The sequence below is a fragment of the Nannospalax galili genome, unplaced genomic scaffold (genome assembly GCF_000622305.1).
Source record: "Nannospalax galili isolate Female #2095 unplaced genomic scaffold, S.galili_v1.0 scaffold54, whole genome shotgun sequence".
Lineage (NCBI taxonomy): Eukaryota > Metazoa > Chordata > Mammalia > Rodentia > Spalacidae > Nannospalax > Nannospalax galili.
The window spans coordinates 13,636,775-13,649,446 of record NW_008341028.1 but is presented as its reverse complement, the minus strand read 5'-3'; the positions used below and the strand labels follow the sequence as shown (position 1 = coordinate 13,649,446).

General features: G+C 37.2%; 1 protein-coding gene across 10 annotated transcripts in view; it reads right to left on the bottom strand.

The window, feature by feature from the left end:
* Positions 1–12,672, bottom strand: part of Neo1 (neogenin 1) — a 205,589-nt gene that overhangs the window by 32,615 nt on the left and 160,302 nt on the right. For 8 of the 10 annotated variants that reach the window (XM_029565066.1, XM_029565070.1, XM_008836447.3 and 5 more), the window contains exons 14-18: positions 11,614–11,724; positions 10,481–10,675; positions 3,784–3,879; positions 1,088–1,311; positions 867–1,005 (exon numbers count right to left, since the gene is read on the bottom strand). In XM_029565066.1, coding sequence (XP_029420926.1) covers positions 867–1,005; positions 1,088–1,311; positions 3,784–3,879; positions 10,481–10,675; positions 11,614–11,724 — 765 coding nt within the window. The remainder of the gene's footprint in view (positions 1–866; positions 1,006–1,087; positions 1,312–3,783; positions 3,880–10,480; positions 10,676–11,613; positions 11,725–12,672) is intronic. The other 2 variants (XM_029565068.1, XM_008836449.3) reach the window with 1 other exon arrangement.

The following is a 12,672-nucleotide window of genomic DNA, read 5'->3' as shown; positions in this document are numbered from 1 at the left end:
TTTTCCTGTATGAATTCCAACTAAATATGAAGAAGGGCCAAGCTAGTTTGTATAGAATGTATAAATTTAGCTTTTCATCATGCAAAGAAATAGGCCAGAATACATAGAGATTCCCAAGGTCATGGCATACCCCCACACTAGCAAAATTCAAGTGGAAGTGGAATAGGCCTCAAAGTAAACAAAAAGCAAACAGAAGCTCAAGCTGTGCAGCTGGTTCTCTCCTTAATCCTCTCTCATGTATATTTTCAAACAAAAACCCAAAGCCTATTTCAGTGAAAAATCTTGCAAAGATACTAATCCAAGAAAGCCTTTAGGGGTAGTTTTGGGCCATCTACTAAAGCATTCAGGCTCTGGCAAGCATGGCTGGGCAACCGCTTGATCAAGGACAGGTCCCTCCATTTTTTTCAACCTCCATTTACCAGTAAAGCAGGATTATTGACAATAATCTCTTATATCTACCCACATGCTTTCCCATCTGTTCCTCATCTTACCTTATAACAACCTTATAAAGTAGGAAAGGGAGGGGCTGACTATTACCTCCCACCACTTATAAAATAGAAGAAACCAAGATTTAAAGACTAAATGGCATGTTCCTAAGCACAGAGTCAGTAGATGGTTGATGTGGGATTGAATTCAAGCCTCTTAATCCCTAAAATCTACTATTTTTTGCATTAAACTATCCTGCTGTTTACTAGTGTTCCCGCAGAGTGGTTAGCCAAAAGAGCAAACACAACTCAAATGTAACTTCACTGAGTTCTGTACTCATATCAATTGATGCACTACCCTATGTAGTAAAAGCATTAGCATGGTTTCCACAATTTGAAAGGAGAAGAAATGCCATGTGCACGGACTTGGAGAACACATACCTAATTCAAAGGTGGTCCCATGAGCTGTCATGCTCCATGTACTTGATCTTCTACCTTTGGTCACCATCACTGAGAACTCATATAGTGTATTTGGTTTTAAGCCAGTAACCAAATAGCTTAAAGTTGTTGCATTTGCATTCTGGAAAAGTATGAATCAAGAGCTTTAAAACTAGAAAACACCAATGATTAGCTGTTTTCACTCAGAGTGAAATGTTCAGTACCTTGTACTTGGTGTTTGCTGGGATGTTGGTCTTCCATCGGACTGTGTAATACCGGGAGTCTGTAATCTTTTGGTGTTTGGGCAGGGAGTTGTCCGCCCATGTAATCCTTATGGTGTCATGACTCAGAATGGAAGCCTGAACTCCCACTGGTGGCATCATGGGAGTGGGATCTGGCACTGGAGTGTATGGAGCATTAATAACAAATAAATCAACTTCAGAAGTATCTGAGTAAAAAGTAATTTAAAGAGGGACGTGGCATTTTAACATAAACAAAAACAAAAGGGAATGTAGGAAAATATAATGGAATGAAAGATGAGGAATGGAGAGAAAGAAAGAAAATCCATAGTTAATAGATAACCCTCATTCATTTAGAAGAATACTATTTGCGTTCTTTCAGGAAAAACTTGTAGGAAAATGTTGAAGCAAAGTAGTAATTAATTAGCTACATTTTCAGCTGCACTCTAAAGACACTGAAATGTGATAATTTAGTGATATTAACATATACATGCTTGATTTTTCTTAAAATTACTTGAAAATTTTACCTGCTGTCAAGAAAAGGATCATGAAAACACAAAAATTGCTTTTAAAGTCAAGAGTATGATTTGAACAAGCAGCACAAAGCTCATGGTCTGTTTTGAAATTTTAGTGACTGTGGCTGCATTTTTAGGACACAAGTTATTAGTGCCAATCACTGGGTATGTAACGGTTCTTTTGTCAAAGCTGATTATCAGCCCATGGGTCAATCAGATTCAGACTTGCTGATATTTTGGGTCCAGAGGCAGTAAAAGAGTAAGGTTCACAGTTCAATAAATCCAAAGGAACTCAAGGGCATTCCTCTTCAAGAGAAGCTGCCACCATGTTACACTATCTGCAGGACTTTCTCCAGGAGAGTCAGAATAAGCTAGCACTAAGTCCTCATCAATTAAATAAAATAACATGATTATCGTAGATTCAAGTGACACAGCCTTGATGAATTTTAGAAATCAGAGTTCTTATCTGATGACGAGGAAGAGGGTATTCATGTGCTGTGTTATACAGTAGATGCATTCTCTGTTGCAAAACAGAGGCCAGGGTGAGGACCACAGCTGGAGGGCAATACGGTAGGACCTCTGGGTTTTCCCAATCCTCACTAGGTTTTATAAATACACATATACTCATTTATTTTAAAAGTTCAGGTTTTAAATGAATTTTCCCATATAGTTATAGTGACTAGTTTCACATATAACCGAAAATCTGAAATGGCTCAGGTCTTATTTATTGAGTAATTGCTACACTAAAGTATTAGTCTCCATGTGTGTATTTCCTGCATAATGATGACTAAAAATAAGAGAGGAACGAGCAGCCTACATTATAATCAAGGGCTTTGTTCCAAGACTGCCAGAATACATACCAATTAGCTACAGACAATGCACCTTCAGATACAGAAATCATTTTAATTCTTTAAGAATTTTTTTTCTTCCTTATGTCAATTCTTGGGAAAAGTAATTAAGTTACAAGACTTAGACACAGTTCCTTGTATATTTCTAACTAGGAATCTATAAGTCTTAAGTCACATGAAAGAAAATCAATTAATATTTTTTCTATTATAGCCCATTTTAAAAGATCACTATTTGAAAAAAAAATTTTGAACACTAAAGCTATTTTTGCAAGAACTTGTAAGTTGCAGATATACAGAAGGCAGGAAAGAGCTATACACATGCAGCAATGATGCTGGTCTAAACGGGAAGATTTTAAAAAATATGACAAAGATTGTCTTTTAGCAGGAACACTGCCAAGTCTGTTACTCAAAGCATCTAGAAGATACAGCTCATGAGTCTGACTCAAACTTGTGAGGAACAAATGGAAACGAATGCATCTATGAAAAAAAATTCTTTTGTTTTCAGAACTCTTTTAAAAACACTTTTAACTGTATTAATTCAACTGTGAACCTAGAAACTTACAGCCACTTGTGAAAGAGATGTACTTTTGCTCTGGAGTGTGTTACTGAGTATGTTAAAGCTGTAATGAAATGCTGCTTCTAATCATGTAGTTATTAAAAAAAAACTTTAAAAAGCCTCACAGCTCTAGTTATACTGATTTCAATAAAATTTTCTCATCCAGATCTAGGTTAGATGTTTCATATCTCTACAGAAATTTTACATGATATTTATATTACTTTATTTTGGAGATATTTAGAATATAGCTTAAAGAAAAATAGCGACTACTGATCTCTTGTAATAACTGCGTAACTGATCAAATGGTTAGTGCTTCTGACTTTCCTCTTATGTAAATATGAAACTTATGAAGGCCACACTTAGCTGACTAAAAACAAATGTCAGCTTCACCAATCATACACAGTTATTGCCATGATGTGTAACCTATATAATCCTATGGATATATAGTTTCTTTCATTTTTTTTGATTCACTATACTTACAACATGCCTAAAATATGAAAAATCATTCTTAATTCTCTTAAAATTATTCTTTCTAGATTCTAACATTAAAAACATGTGGACATATCCACATAGAATGGCTTATACAGTTCCTAACAAGCAAAACAGGAGCCAAAAGAATTTTTCATATAGAAAACTTTTCATTCATTCAAATACTGCACTCCAAGTTTCCTTCATGAACTCCCATCAGGAAGACCCCTGGCCCATATGCTACATAAGCAGTTGGGAAAAGAATTGATGGCCAAGACAGACAGGACATCCTACCTGTGTGAGGTCTGGTCACAGCACTCTCATAAAGGGGGATGCCTTCACCAACATTGTTAAATGCTTTCAGGGTAATCACATAATGAGAACTTGGGTCTGAAGGGAAGAAATCAAAACAAAATTCTTATTTTATTATATATTTAAAATTAAAAAAACTTACGTGTATGACTGTATTGCCTGCATGTATGTAAGTTCACTCATGTCATGTAATGCTCACGGAGGACAGAAGAAAGCTTTGGATCTCCTAGAACTGGAGTTACAGACGGCTGTTAGCCGCCATGTGGATGCTGGAATTTGAACCTTCTCTAAGAGCAGCTAGTGCTATTAACCACTGAACCAGCTCTCCATACCCCCAAAACAAAAAAAATTTTCAGGGGACCTTTTTGAGAGATGGTCTCCCTATAGGCCTAGCTGGCCTGGAACTCAGAGAAATCCACCTGCCTCTGCCTCCTGAGAAAGGTACATGCCACCACGCCCGGCCCCAAACAAAAATTTTAATGCTCTCCACAGAATTAAACAGTCAAGTGACTGTAACTCATAATTGTAATTGCACAAAAATTCAAGAAAGGTTTATAGTTTTTTATATGAGATTACTCATTTTGGGATATGAGGAGACATGAAGATATAAGCACACACAGTAAAAACCAAATTGGCTGCATCAATTTCCTAGATTTAGTCCTAGACTGCAGGTGGACTGTTCTTACTCTTCTGGCCTCTACTATTGTTTAAGATGTTCACTATATAGTACAGGATTTTTGTGCACTGGAAGTCTATAGATGGAGCTTGAAATTAAAACTCTTTTCCTTCCCTGAAGGGCAGTGATCAGAACAGTGAAGACTGAGAATCGGGAGATAAACTGAGTGGAGGGCTGACTGTCTTCAACATTCCTGGGAACCTCCTAATCCACAAAGTCAAGCTTGCTCTAGCCACTAAGGAGATGTCTTGGTTCAACAAGACATGGCCAAGGATTTGATGGCTCTGACCTAATTTGTAGGTAATTCTGCAAGAAGATGAAGAGAACAACCTCTCTTGGGGTTTATTTTAAATGCTTTAGTTCAGGCTCAGAGAAAAGAGGGACATTAAACAACAGGTGGAATAGCATTCACCTTTACTGAGGGAATGAGGAGATTCTAACTCATCACATTTCTGACCCAGACAAAGTTTTGCATGGTAATTCTAAAGTTCAATTTCTATCTGAAGAGGGGGGGTGGGTTTCAGGAGGAGATGACCTATTCCATTCAATTCTTTGGAAGTTTAGCATTTTCCTATGGCTTATGTTACTTTAAAAGCCCTAAACATCTTTGCTTGGTGGCCTACCCACTCTCCAGATAATAATGGGCAATATATTAAGGCATCTGGTATTCCCATGTCAGAAATGATAGCAAATGGAATCAATAAAACTTGCTACTTGACTAGCAAGAAAAAAAAAACAAAACCGAAAAATAGGATTGGGCAGCACAGAAGATAGCAACGTCATTCACTACGGCTGGAGACAGAGGTAGAACATTCATGATACACAATTTCAAGGCTTATTCTAGGTCCATTCTTTACTGTCTCTCTCTATGCCAATTCATTTGTTTCCTTAGTTTTGACTAGCTTGTAAACGCCATCTTTACCTGCAAACACATCTTTCTAATGCAGGCATTTCTTCTGAGCACTAGACCTTTTACCTTCAACTGTTTGGTATTTCCTTTAGGATGCCTCAATTTTTTCTTTTTTCTGTCTTTCCTTCCTCTCCACTTCAGATCTGCTCCATTTTTCTGCCAATCTTGATACTCAAGTAAAAAACCTGGGAGTCATCAAGACCTCCTCTTGGCAAATGATAATCAAGTCTTGCCAATTCTGTTTCTTACTAATCTTTCCATGTTCTCGGTGTCCCCCTTTCCTCAGCCACCTCTGTTCTCTATGCCGGGGACACTTCCTACCCTCCCATTGATATTCTCTAATTAAAGACCCTGTATCACCTCATTCCTCCTTAGACCAGTGAACACTTTTAATTATTATTTTGTTGATTTCAAACTTGCTTCTAGTTCCTGACTACTGGGATTACAGGTGTGTGCCACCATGACCAGATCTCAATTAGATTATCTTATTTCTAATAACTGTGTAATGCTTTTTTTTTTCTCTCTGTATACAGTGCCTGAGACATTGTAGGTATTTATTCGTCATCCATTACCTGATTGACAAGTTTGGAGAAACACACACTAACTTTAGTTTAAACTTTAGACCAGACAGGCTATATCCAGGCACAGATGTCCAGTGGGCAGATGACTGTTATGAACATGAAGCTCAGGGAAGAGCTTAAGTTTGATAAAAAGATCAATTCTGAAATAAACTTCACCTCTGACTTGCTTCTTTCACTCAACATTGTATGAATCTTATATCATCTCAGGCTAGTAAATACATTTTACTTTATGCCAAACTTATTTTGTTTTTGCTGTTTCTCAACATATGCACTCTAATAGACGTCTGCTTATGCTTTTTAGTACACTCTGTGTTCCTTCTCACCTCTGTGCTTCAAACTCTATTCTGGTTCAATCATTCAAGCCCAGGTAAGTTTCTTCCTGGACTGTTCTACTGTGCCTTGTTAGCTCTCCTTTATCTGAACACACTTCACTTCAACTCACTTCACTGTTTGTGTTTTACTTTCCTCTGCCTACTAGACCCACAACATGTGAGGGTCAAGGACAAGGTCTCAACTGCACTGCAAAGGATTTCATTTCAGTACTTTCATAAAGGAAGCAGTAGGAGCCTGGCCATCACAGGGACATTTTTATCCTATTGCAAAGCTTTCCTTTTGCTAGTCAACAACTGCTTATAAAATGACTCACGCAGAGAAGCCTCCTGAGTTCAGCTGATCTATTTCTTTTTGGAAGTGAAAACAGAAAACAGAAAAGATACTTTGTTTTGGACTACACTTATAAACTGTTGCTTTTTCTTTTTTTTTTTTTTTAAACCAGAAAACATTTGGTAAGGTGTTTGTCAGGCACTTAAAAGTTATTCTTAGGAAAGAGGTTAATGAAACAATAATTTGAATAAAAATTTCATCAGCACAGATTATGAATTGAGAGAGCAGTCTTTCAAAGAAAGGCTAACAATGACAATCCAATTTGGAAAAGTAATTATACCCAGCCAAATCAATTCATTATTATTACTTTAAAAATTACATTTAGGACTGGAGAGATGGCTCAGTGGTTAAGAAGAGTACTAGCTGCTCTTGCAGAGGACCCAGGTTTGGTTCCAAGCACCCACACAGTTGCTAAAAACTGTCTGTAGCTCCAGTTCTGGGGGATCCAATGTCCTCTTCTGACCTCCAAGGGCACTGTATATACACATGGTACATTTATGTACATGCTGGCAAATACTCATGCACATAAAATAAAAATAAAAAATTTAAAAAGGGCTGGGCATGGTGCTGCACACCTTTAATCCCAGGATTCAGGAGGCAGATGGATCTCTGTGAGATAAGAGGCAAGCCTCATCTAAACAGTGAGTTCCGGGCCAGCTGCAGGTACAGGAAGACTTTGTCTTAAAAAGATCTAAAAAGGGATCTGGAGAGATGGCTCAGCAGTTAAAGAGCACTGGCTGCTCTTGCAGAAGACCCAAATTTGGTTCCCAACACCTACATGGTGGCTAACAACTGTCTGTAATTCCAGGTCCAGAGTATCTGACACCCTTTTCTGACCTCTATGGGCATTGTACAACATGGGTGCACTTACATACATGCAGGCAATATACACATAAAAATATTTTAAAAGTCCAAAAAATTAATTAACTAATTTGTGTGGGTGTGCATGTGCCATGGCACATGTGGAGGTTAAGAGGACAACATGTGGAGTTGGTTCTCTCCTTCTGCCATGTGGGTCCCAGGGATCAAACCCAGATTAGACTGGTTTGGTGACAAGCGCATTTACCTACTGAGCCATATTGGTGATCTACCCCATAAGTCATTATTATAAGAAATGAGTATTTTTCTCATTTTTCCTATTTTGGAAAATAGCTCTGCTACCATCCCTATAGAAAGGAGTTACACAATTTTGGAGTCTTTTAGATAGACCTACCTCACCCTGTGTCCCTGTTCAGCATGGAAGAAGCCAGAGCTTCTGCGTCCCGATTCACTGTCAGCAATTTGGGTAACCTCCTCAGAGGATGGTATGATAAGAATAGGAGGTAGAAATTGGCTAGGCAGTTAGGAGCCAATGGATAAAAGTCAAAAGGTCTTTGGGCCTCTTAGCAACATACTCTGTTCCAAAGGCCAAAAATGTCAAAAGTATTTGGGAGCTTTTGGCTAATCCCTAAAAGAGTTTAGGGTTACCTCTTCAGAGGAGGGAATGTTATTGTAGCAAAAAGCCCCACAAAAAAAAAAAAAGCAAGCAAGCAAGGGTACATGAAGTTGTCAGAACAAAGTGATGGGGAAATATGGGAGGAGTTGGAGGGGAGGGAGTGGGTGTGGATTTGATTAAAACACCTTATATGCATGTATGAAATTCTCAGTAATTTTTTTTAAAGTTAAACAAAATTGAGCATTTTTCTATTTTTGCTTTTGCAATTAACTATGAGGTATAATTAGCAGTCAATAAAATACGTATATAGGTTTTGACAAATTTATATACCATGTAATCAATATTTACATAAAGATATAGGATATTTATGGGGATGGAGAGATGGCTCAGCGGTTAAGAGCACTGATTGCTCTTGCGGAGGGCCCGGGTTTGATTCCCAGCACCTACATGGTGGCTAACAACCATCTGTTCCAGGGGATTCGACACCTTCTTTTGACTTCTGCAGGTATTGCACGCATGGGTGCACTTACACACATGCAGGCAATATACTCATACACATTAAAAATAAAATAAATTTTTTAAAAAAGATATTTCCAAGCAGCTGTGCTTTCTCTGTCAATTCCTCACACTCCTGGTTTCATGCAAAACCACTGATCAAACTTTGCCACTATAGATGAGTTTTGTCCATTTTTTAATTTAATAAAAATGTGGTAACACAGCATGTTTTATACTGTGTTTGGCCTTTTGCTGAGTATAATGTCTGTGTAACTCATTTCTGCTACTGTGTGTGCTGATATCCAATTCCTTTTAATTACTGAGTAGTTTCCATTACAAAGATATAGTACAATTTACTATTTACTAATTGGTGGAAATTTATAACATTTCTCTCTGGGGGCTATTATCAGTAAAGCATTTTGTCCCAGCTTTCAAGTAGGCATGTGCTTTCATTTCTCTTGGCTAGGTATCTACGAGTGGGACTGCTGGACTACACAGTTAACTCTATAGGAAACCTATTTTACACTGTAGTAGTCCTGTTACATTCTCAACAGCAAGTATGAGAATTCATAGCAGCTTCCACTGAGGTCTGAAACTTGTAACTGTCTGATGCATAATAGGGCTGAGCATCTTTTTTTAAAAAAATATTTTATTTATTATTTTTATTTTATGTGTATGAGTGCATTGCCTGCATGTATGTGAGTACACCTGTGTCCTACAATGCCATGGAGGTCAGAAGAGGGCTTCAGATTCCCCTGGCACTGAAGTTAAGGATGGTTTGTAGTTGCCATGTGGATGCTGGGAATCAAACCCGGGTCCTCTGTAAGAGCAGTCAGTGCTCTTAACCACTGAGCCATCTCTCCAGCCCCAAAGGGCTAAGCATCTTTTAACATGCTTGTTTTTCACCTGTCATATTCTTTACATATATATTCTTTTCTGTCCATTGACATATATTCTTTACTGTCCATTCATGTATGGATTTTTCTAATTTTTTCTTTTTTTCAAAAATGGCTATTTTTGTTTCTTTGTTTTTTCAAATAAACTTTAGGACCAGCTTTTCGATTTGTGCAAAAGAGCCTACTGAAATTTTTCTTGAGATTGTACTAGTGAAAACTGTTACTATATATGCTAAAACTAGTGAGAGAGAGTTTGATGAGTGAGTTTGATGGGACACAAGATTTACAAAAATTCAAGGTATTTCCTCCACAATACCCTTGCTAATTATAAATAATAAATTAATATGCAGCATGTGGCAGATATAATTTGAATCAAATGATTAAAGTCAACATCACTAGCAACAGACTACTGTGCATGCCTTAATATGGAACATTGAGAACCCAACACTTTATGCCATTCCCTCTGAAAGTGAATACACAACCTGGATATAGTGAGGAAATAGTAGATAAGCCTAATTTGAGGAATATAAATGGCCTATATTTTTAAAAAAGTTATTCACCAAGGTCAGGGGAAAAATAAAAAAACCAAGGAACTGGTTCCTTATCAAAGAAGACTAATGAGACACGATAACTAAATGCAGCATGGAACCTTGGATCAGAAAACAATCTTTTTCTTTTGTCATAAAGGACATTAGTGAGAAAAGTGCCAAATATGAAAATTCTGACTTAATGTTAACATTTGATTTCAATAACTGGGTTATTTAGAACAATATTTAAGAATTTCATATTAAAGTTAATTAGTAATGGGAGAGTTATATCTGCAACTTTTTTCATAAGTTTCAAGGGAAAAATATACATACAGGAAGACAGAAAAGGATAAAGGAAATATGGTAAAATATTAATTATGGGTAATCTATGTGAAGACTATATAGTGTTACAATTTTTTTTGTAAAAATAAAATTATACCATAATAAAAAGTTAAAAATAAATCACACGATGATTACTTCTACTTAGCAAACATACCCAGGTTTTCGATGGTGTAATAGCGCTGTTTATAGTCCACTTTGATGGTCTGGGCATGAGGGCTGCCAATGCCATAACCAATAGCATAACCTCGGACCACAATGTTCTGATTCTCTGGAGGAGTCCAGCTTACTACGATGCTATTAACAAGTGGACGGACATGAAGAGAGCTAGGCATTTCAGGAACACGAGTTTCTGGGAAGGAAAGCAGCAAAGAAAGAGGAGATATATTGTCCCGAAGAATACTTCATCATTCTTGGGGAATAGTGTTCAGCTCCTGCCAAACTATTTGTGGCTGGTTTTTGTTTTCGTTTTAAATAATACTCCTTTGGGCTAAGAATTCAAAGAGAACCTATATAGACTGTGAAATAAGGTTCATAATTTTACATATTCTAAGAAAAAAACAAAATCCAAACAGCTGTCCCAAACCCCATTCCCAAACTATCAGCTGTAATAAGAATATGTGACATCAAGAAATTAAAACTTGCTGTCAACAAGTTGATGAAGCATCATATTAAAACAATGGTGCCAATTATTTATTTCCCCAGATAATCAATAAGTCAGAAAAAAATGACACTAGAGCCATAATTGATTCAGTTGGTAGAAGTGGCTTTAAAAAGTAACAATTTGTAGTATCTTTCATATATATTACTTTGACATAAACTACTACCTTAATTGACACTCAGAACAGGAATTCAAGTCTTTTAGCTCTCAAAGTCTGGCACCTGTCACTGTTAAAAGTACTAACTACTTATATCCATATGGAGTTATTCATTGAATAAATAGGTGAGGAAAAAGGGCAAGGTTTCCAGAACTCAGAAAAAAGAAACACAGGTACTATTGATGTGGCTCAGCCTTAAATTTTAGATTATCTATTTACTTAATGGCCTTGGTAAAATGCCAATTGTAAACACCTGGGCAGTTTCATTTGTTCTGGGCCTGTTCAATGTGCTACTTCTTTAATAATCTTTGGGGAGAAAAATTCCTCCAGAACCCTGCTGCTTTACAGGAAGGAGAGCAATATAATACACTGAAATTCACAGATTTAAGCCAAAGCCTGGGCTTTCCAGTCTGCCTCACTGGCAATAGCTACTGTCTATCCTGTGCTGTTCCTGCTCATTGCTTAGTCTTACCATCCAGGTCACTTTCAAAAGTTTCAGCAGACAGCCAGTCAGTTGCTGGGCCTGTGCCATTGACTGTGAGAGCAGCCACTCGGAAATTATATTCAGTCCCCCGATCAAGACCTGAGAACCAAACCACAAAAGAAACAAACTGAAACAAGAGCTCTGGGAAATGAAAGTCTAATAATCTCTCATTCAAGCAAACATCTCACCCACCCAACTCAGTTTATAGCTTAATACAGTTTAAGTTAACAAAGAACAAGCAAAATAAACACAACACAGAGCTGTCATATGTATAGTAAAGGCTGAATGAAGCCCATACTGCCTAGAAAAAAATAGAAGTGACTAAAGCTCCAAGGAGGTTAGAGTCTTTTGTTTAAGAGCCTGTAGGCATCTTAGAGACTGTTTAATGCAATCCCTTCACTCTGTTACAAAGGAAGCTATGACCAAAGATAAAGAGTTATTACAAAAGAACAAAATCAGTTGGTTTCAGAAGACACCAGAACTGAGAAAAGACTGTGAAGATCTAATTCCTACCAGGTTACCTCTATGCTTTGAGACCAGCTATAACCACAGCAGAAAAAAAAATGGAAACATCAAATATGGCCTAGAAACCTATTTTCAACAACCAAGTGACCATGTATTTATAGTAAGTGAAAGAAAACCCAAACTTTTCTATTATGCAGTTTTTTTGTTTACTACCAGATTTAATACAGTATATGATTTACCAATGTACAGGAACAAAGATTCACATACAAAAGTCCACCCTCCAAAGCAGGACAATAGTTAATAATATGATCATCCATCCACACATATATTTTTGGAACACTTAAAATACAAGATATTGATAAGGCTATGCAAGGGTTATGAATATCATCTTACTTCCTCATACTCAAATATTGGGATCTATGGAGAGCAGAAGAGTACAGAAATGCCAATAAAGACAGAAATATCCCTGGGCATTGTGGCACATACCTTTAATACCAGCATTTGGGAGACAGAGGCAGGTAGATCTCTAAGTTTGAGGCCAGCCTGTTCTACATAATGAGTTCCAGGCCAGTCAGAGCTATA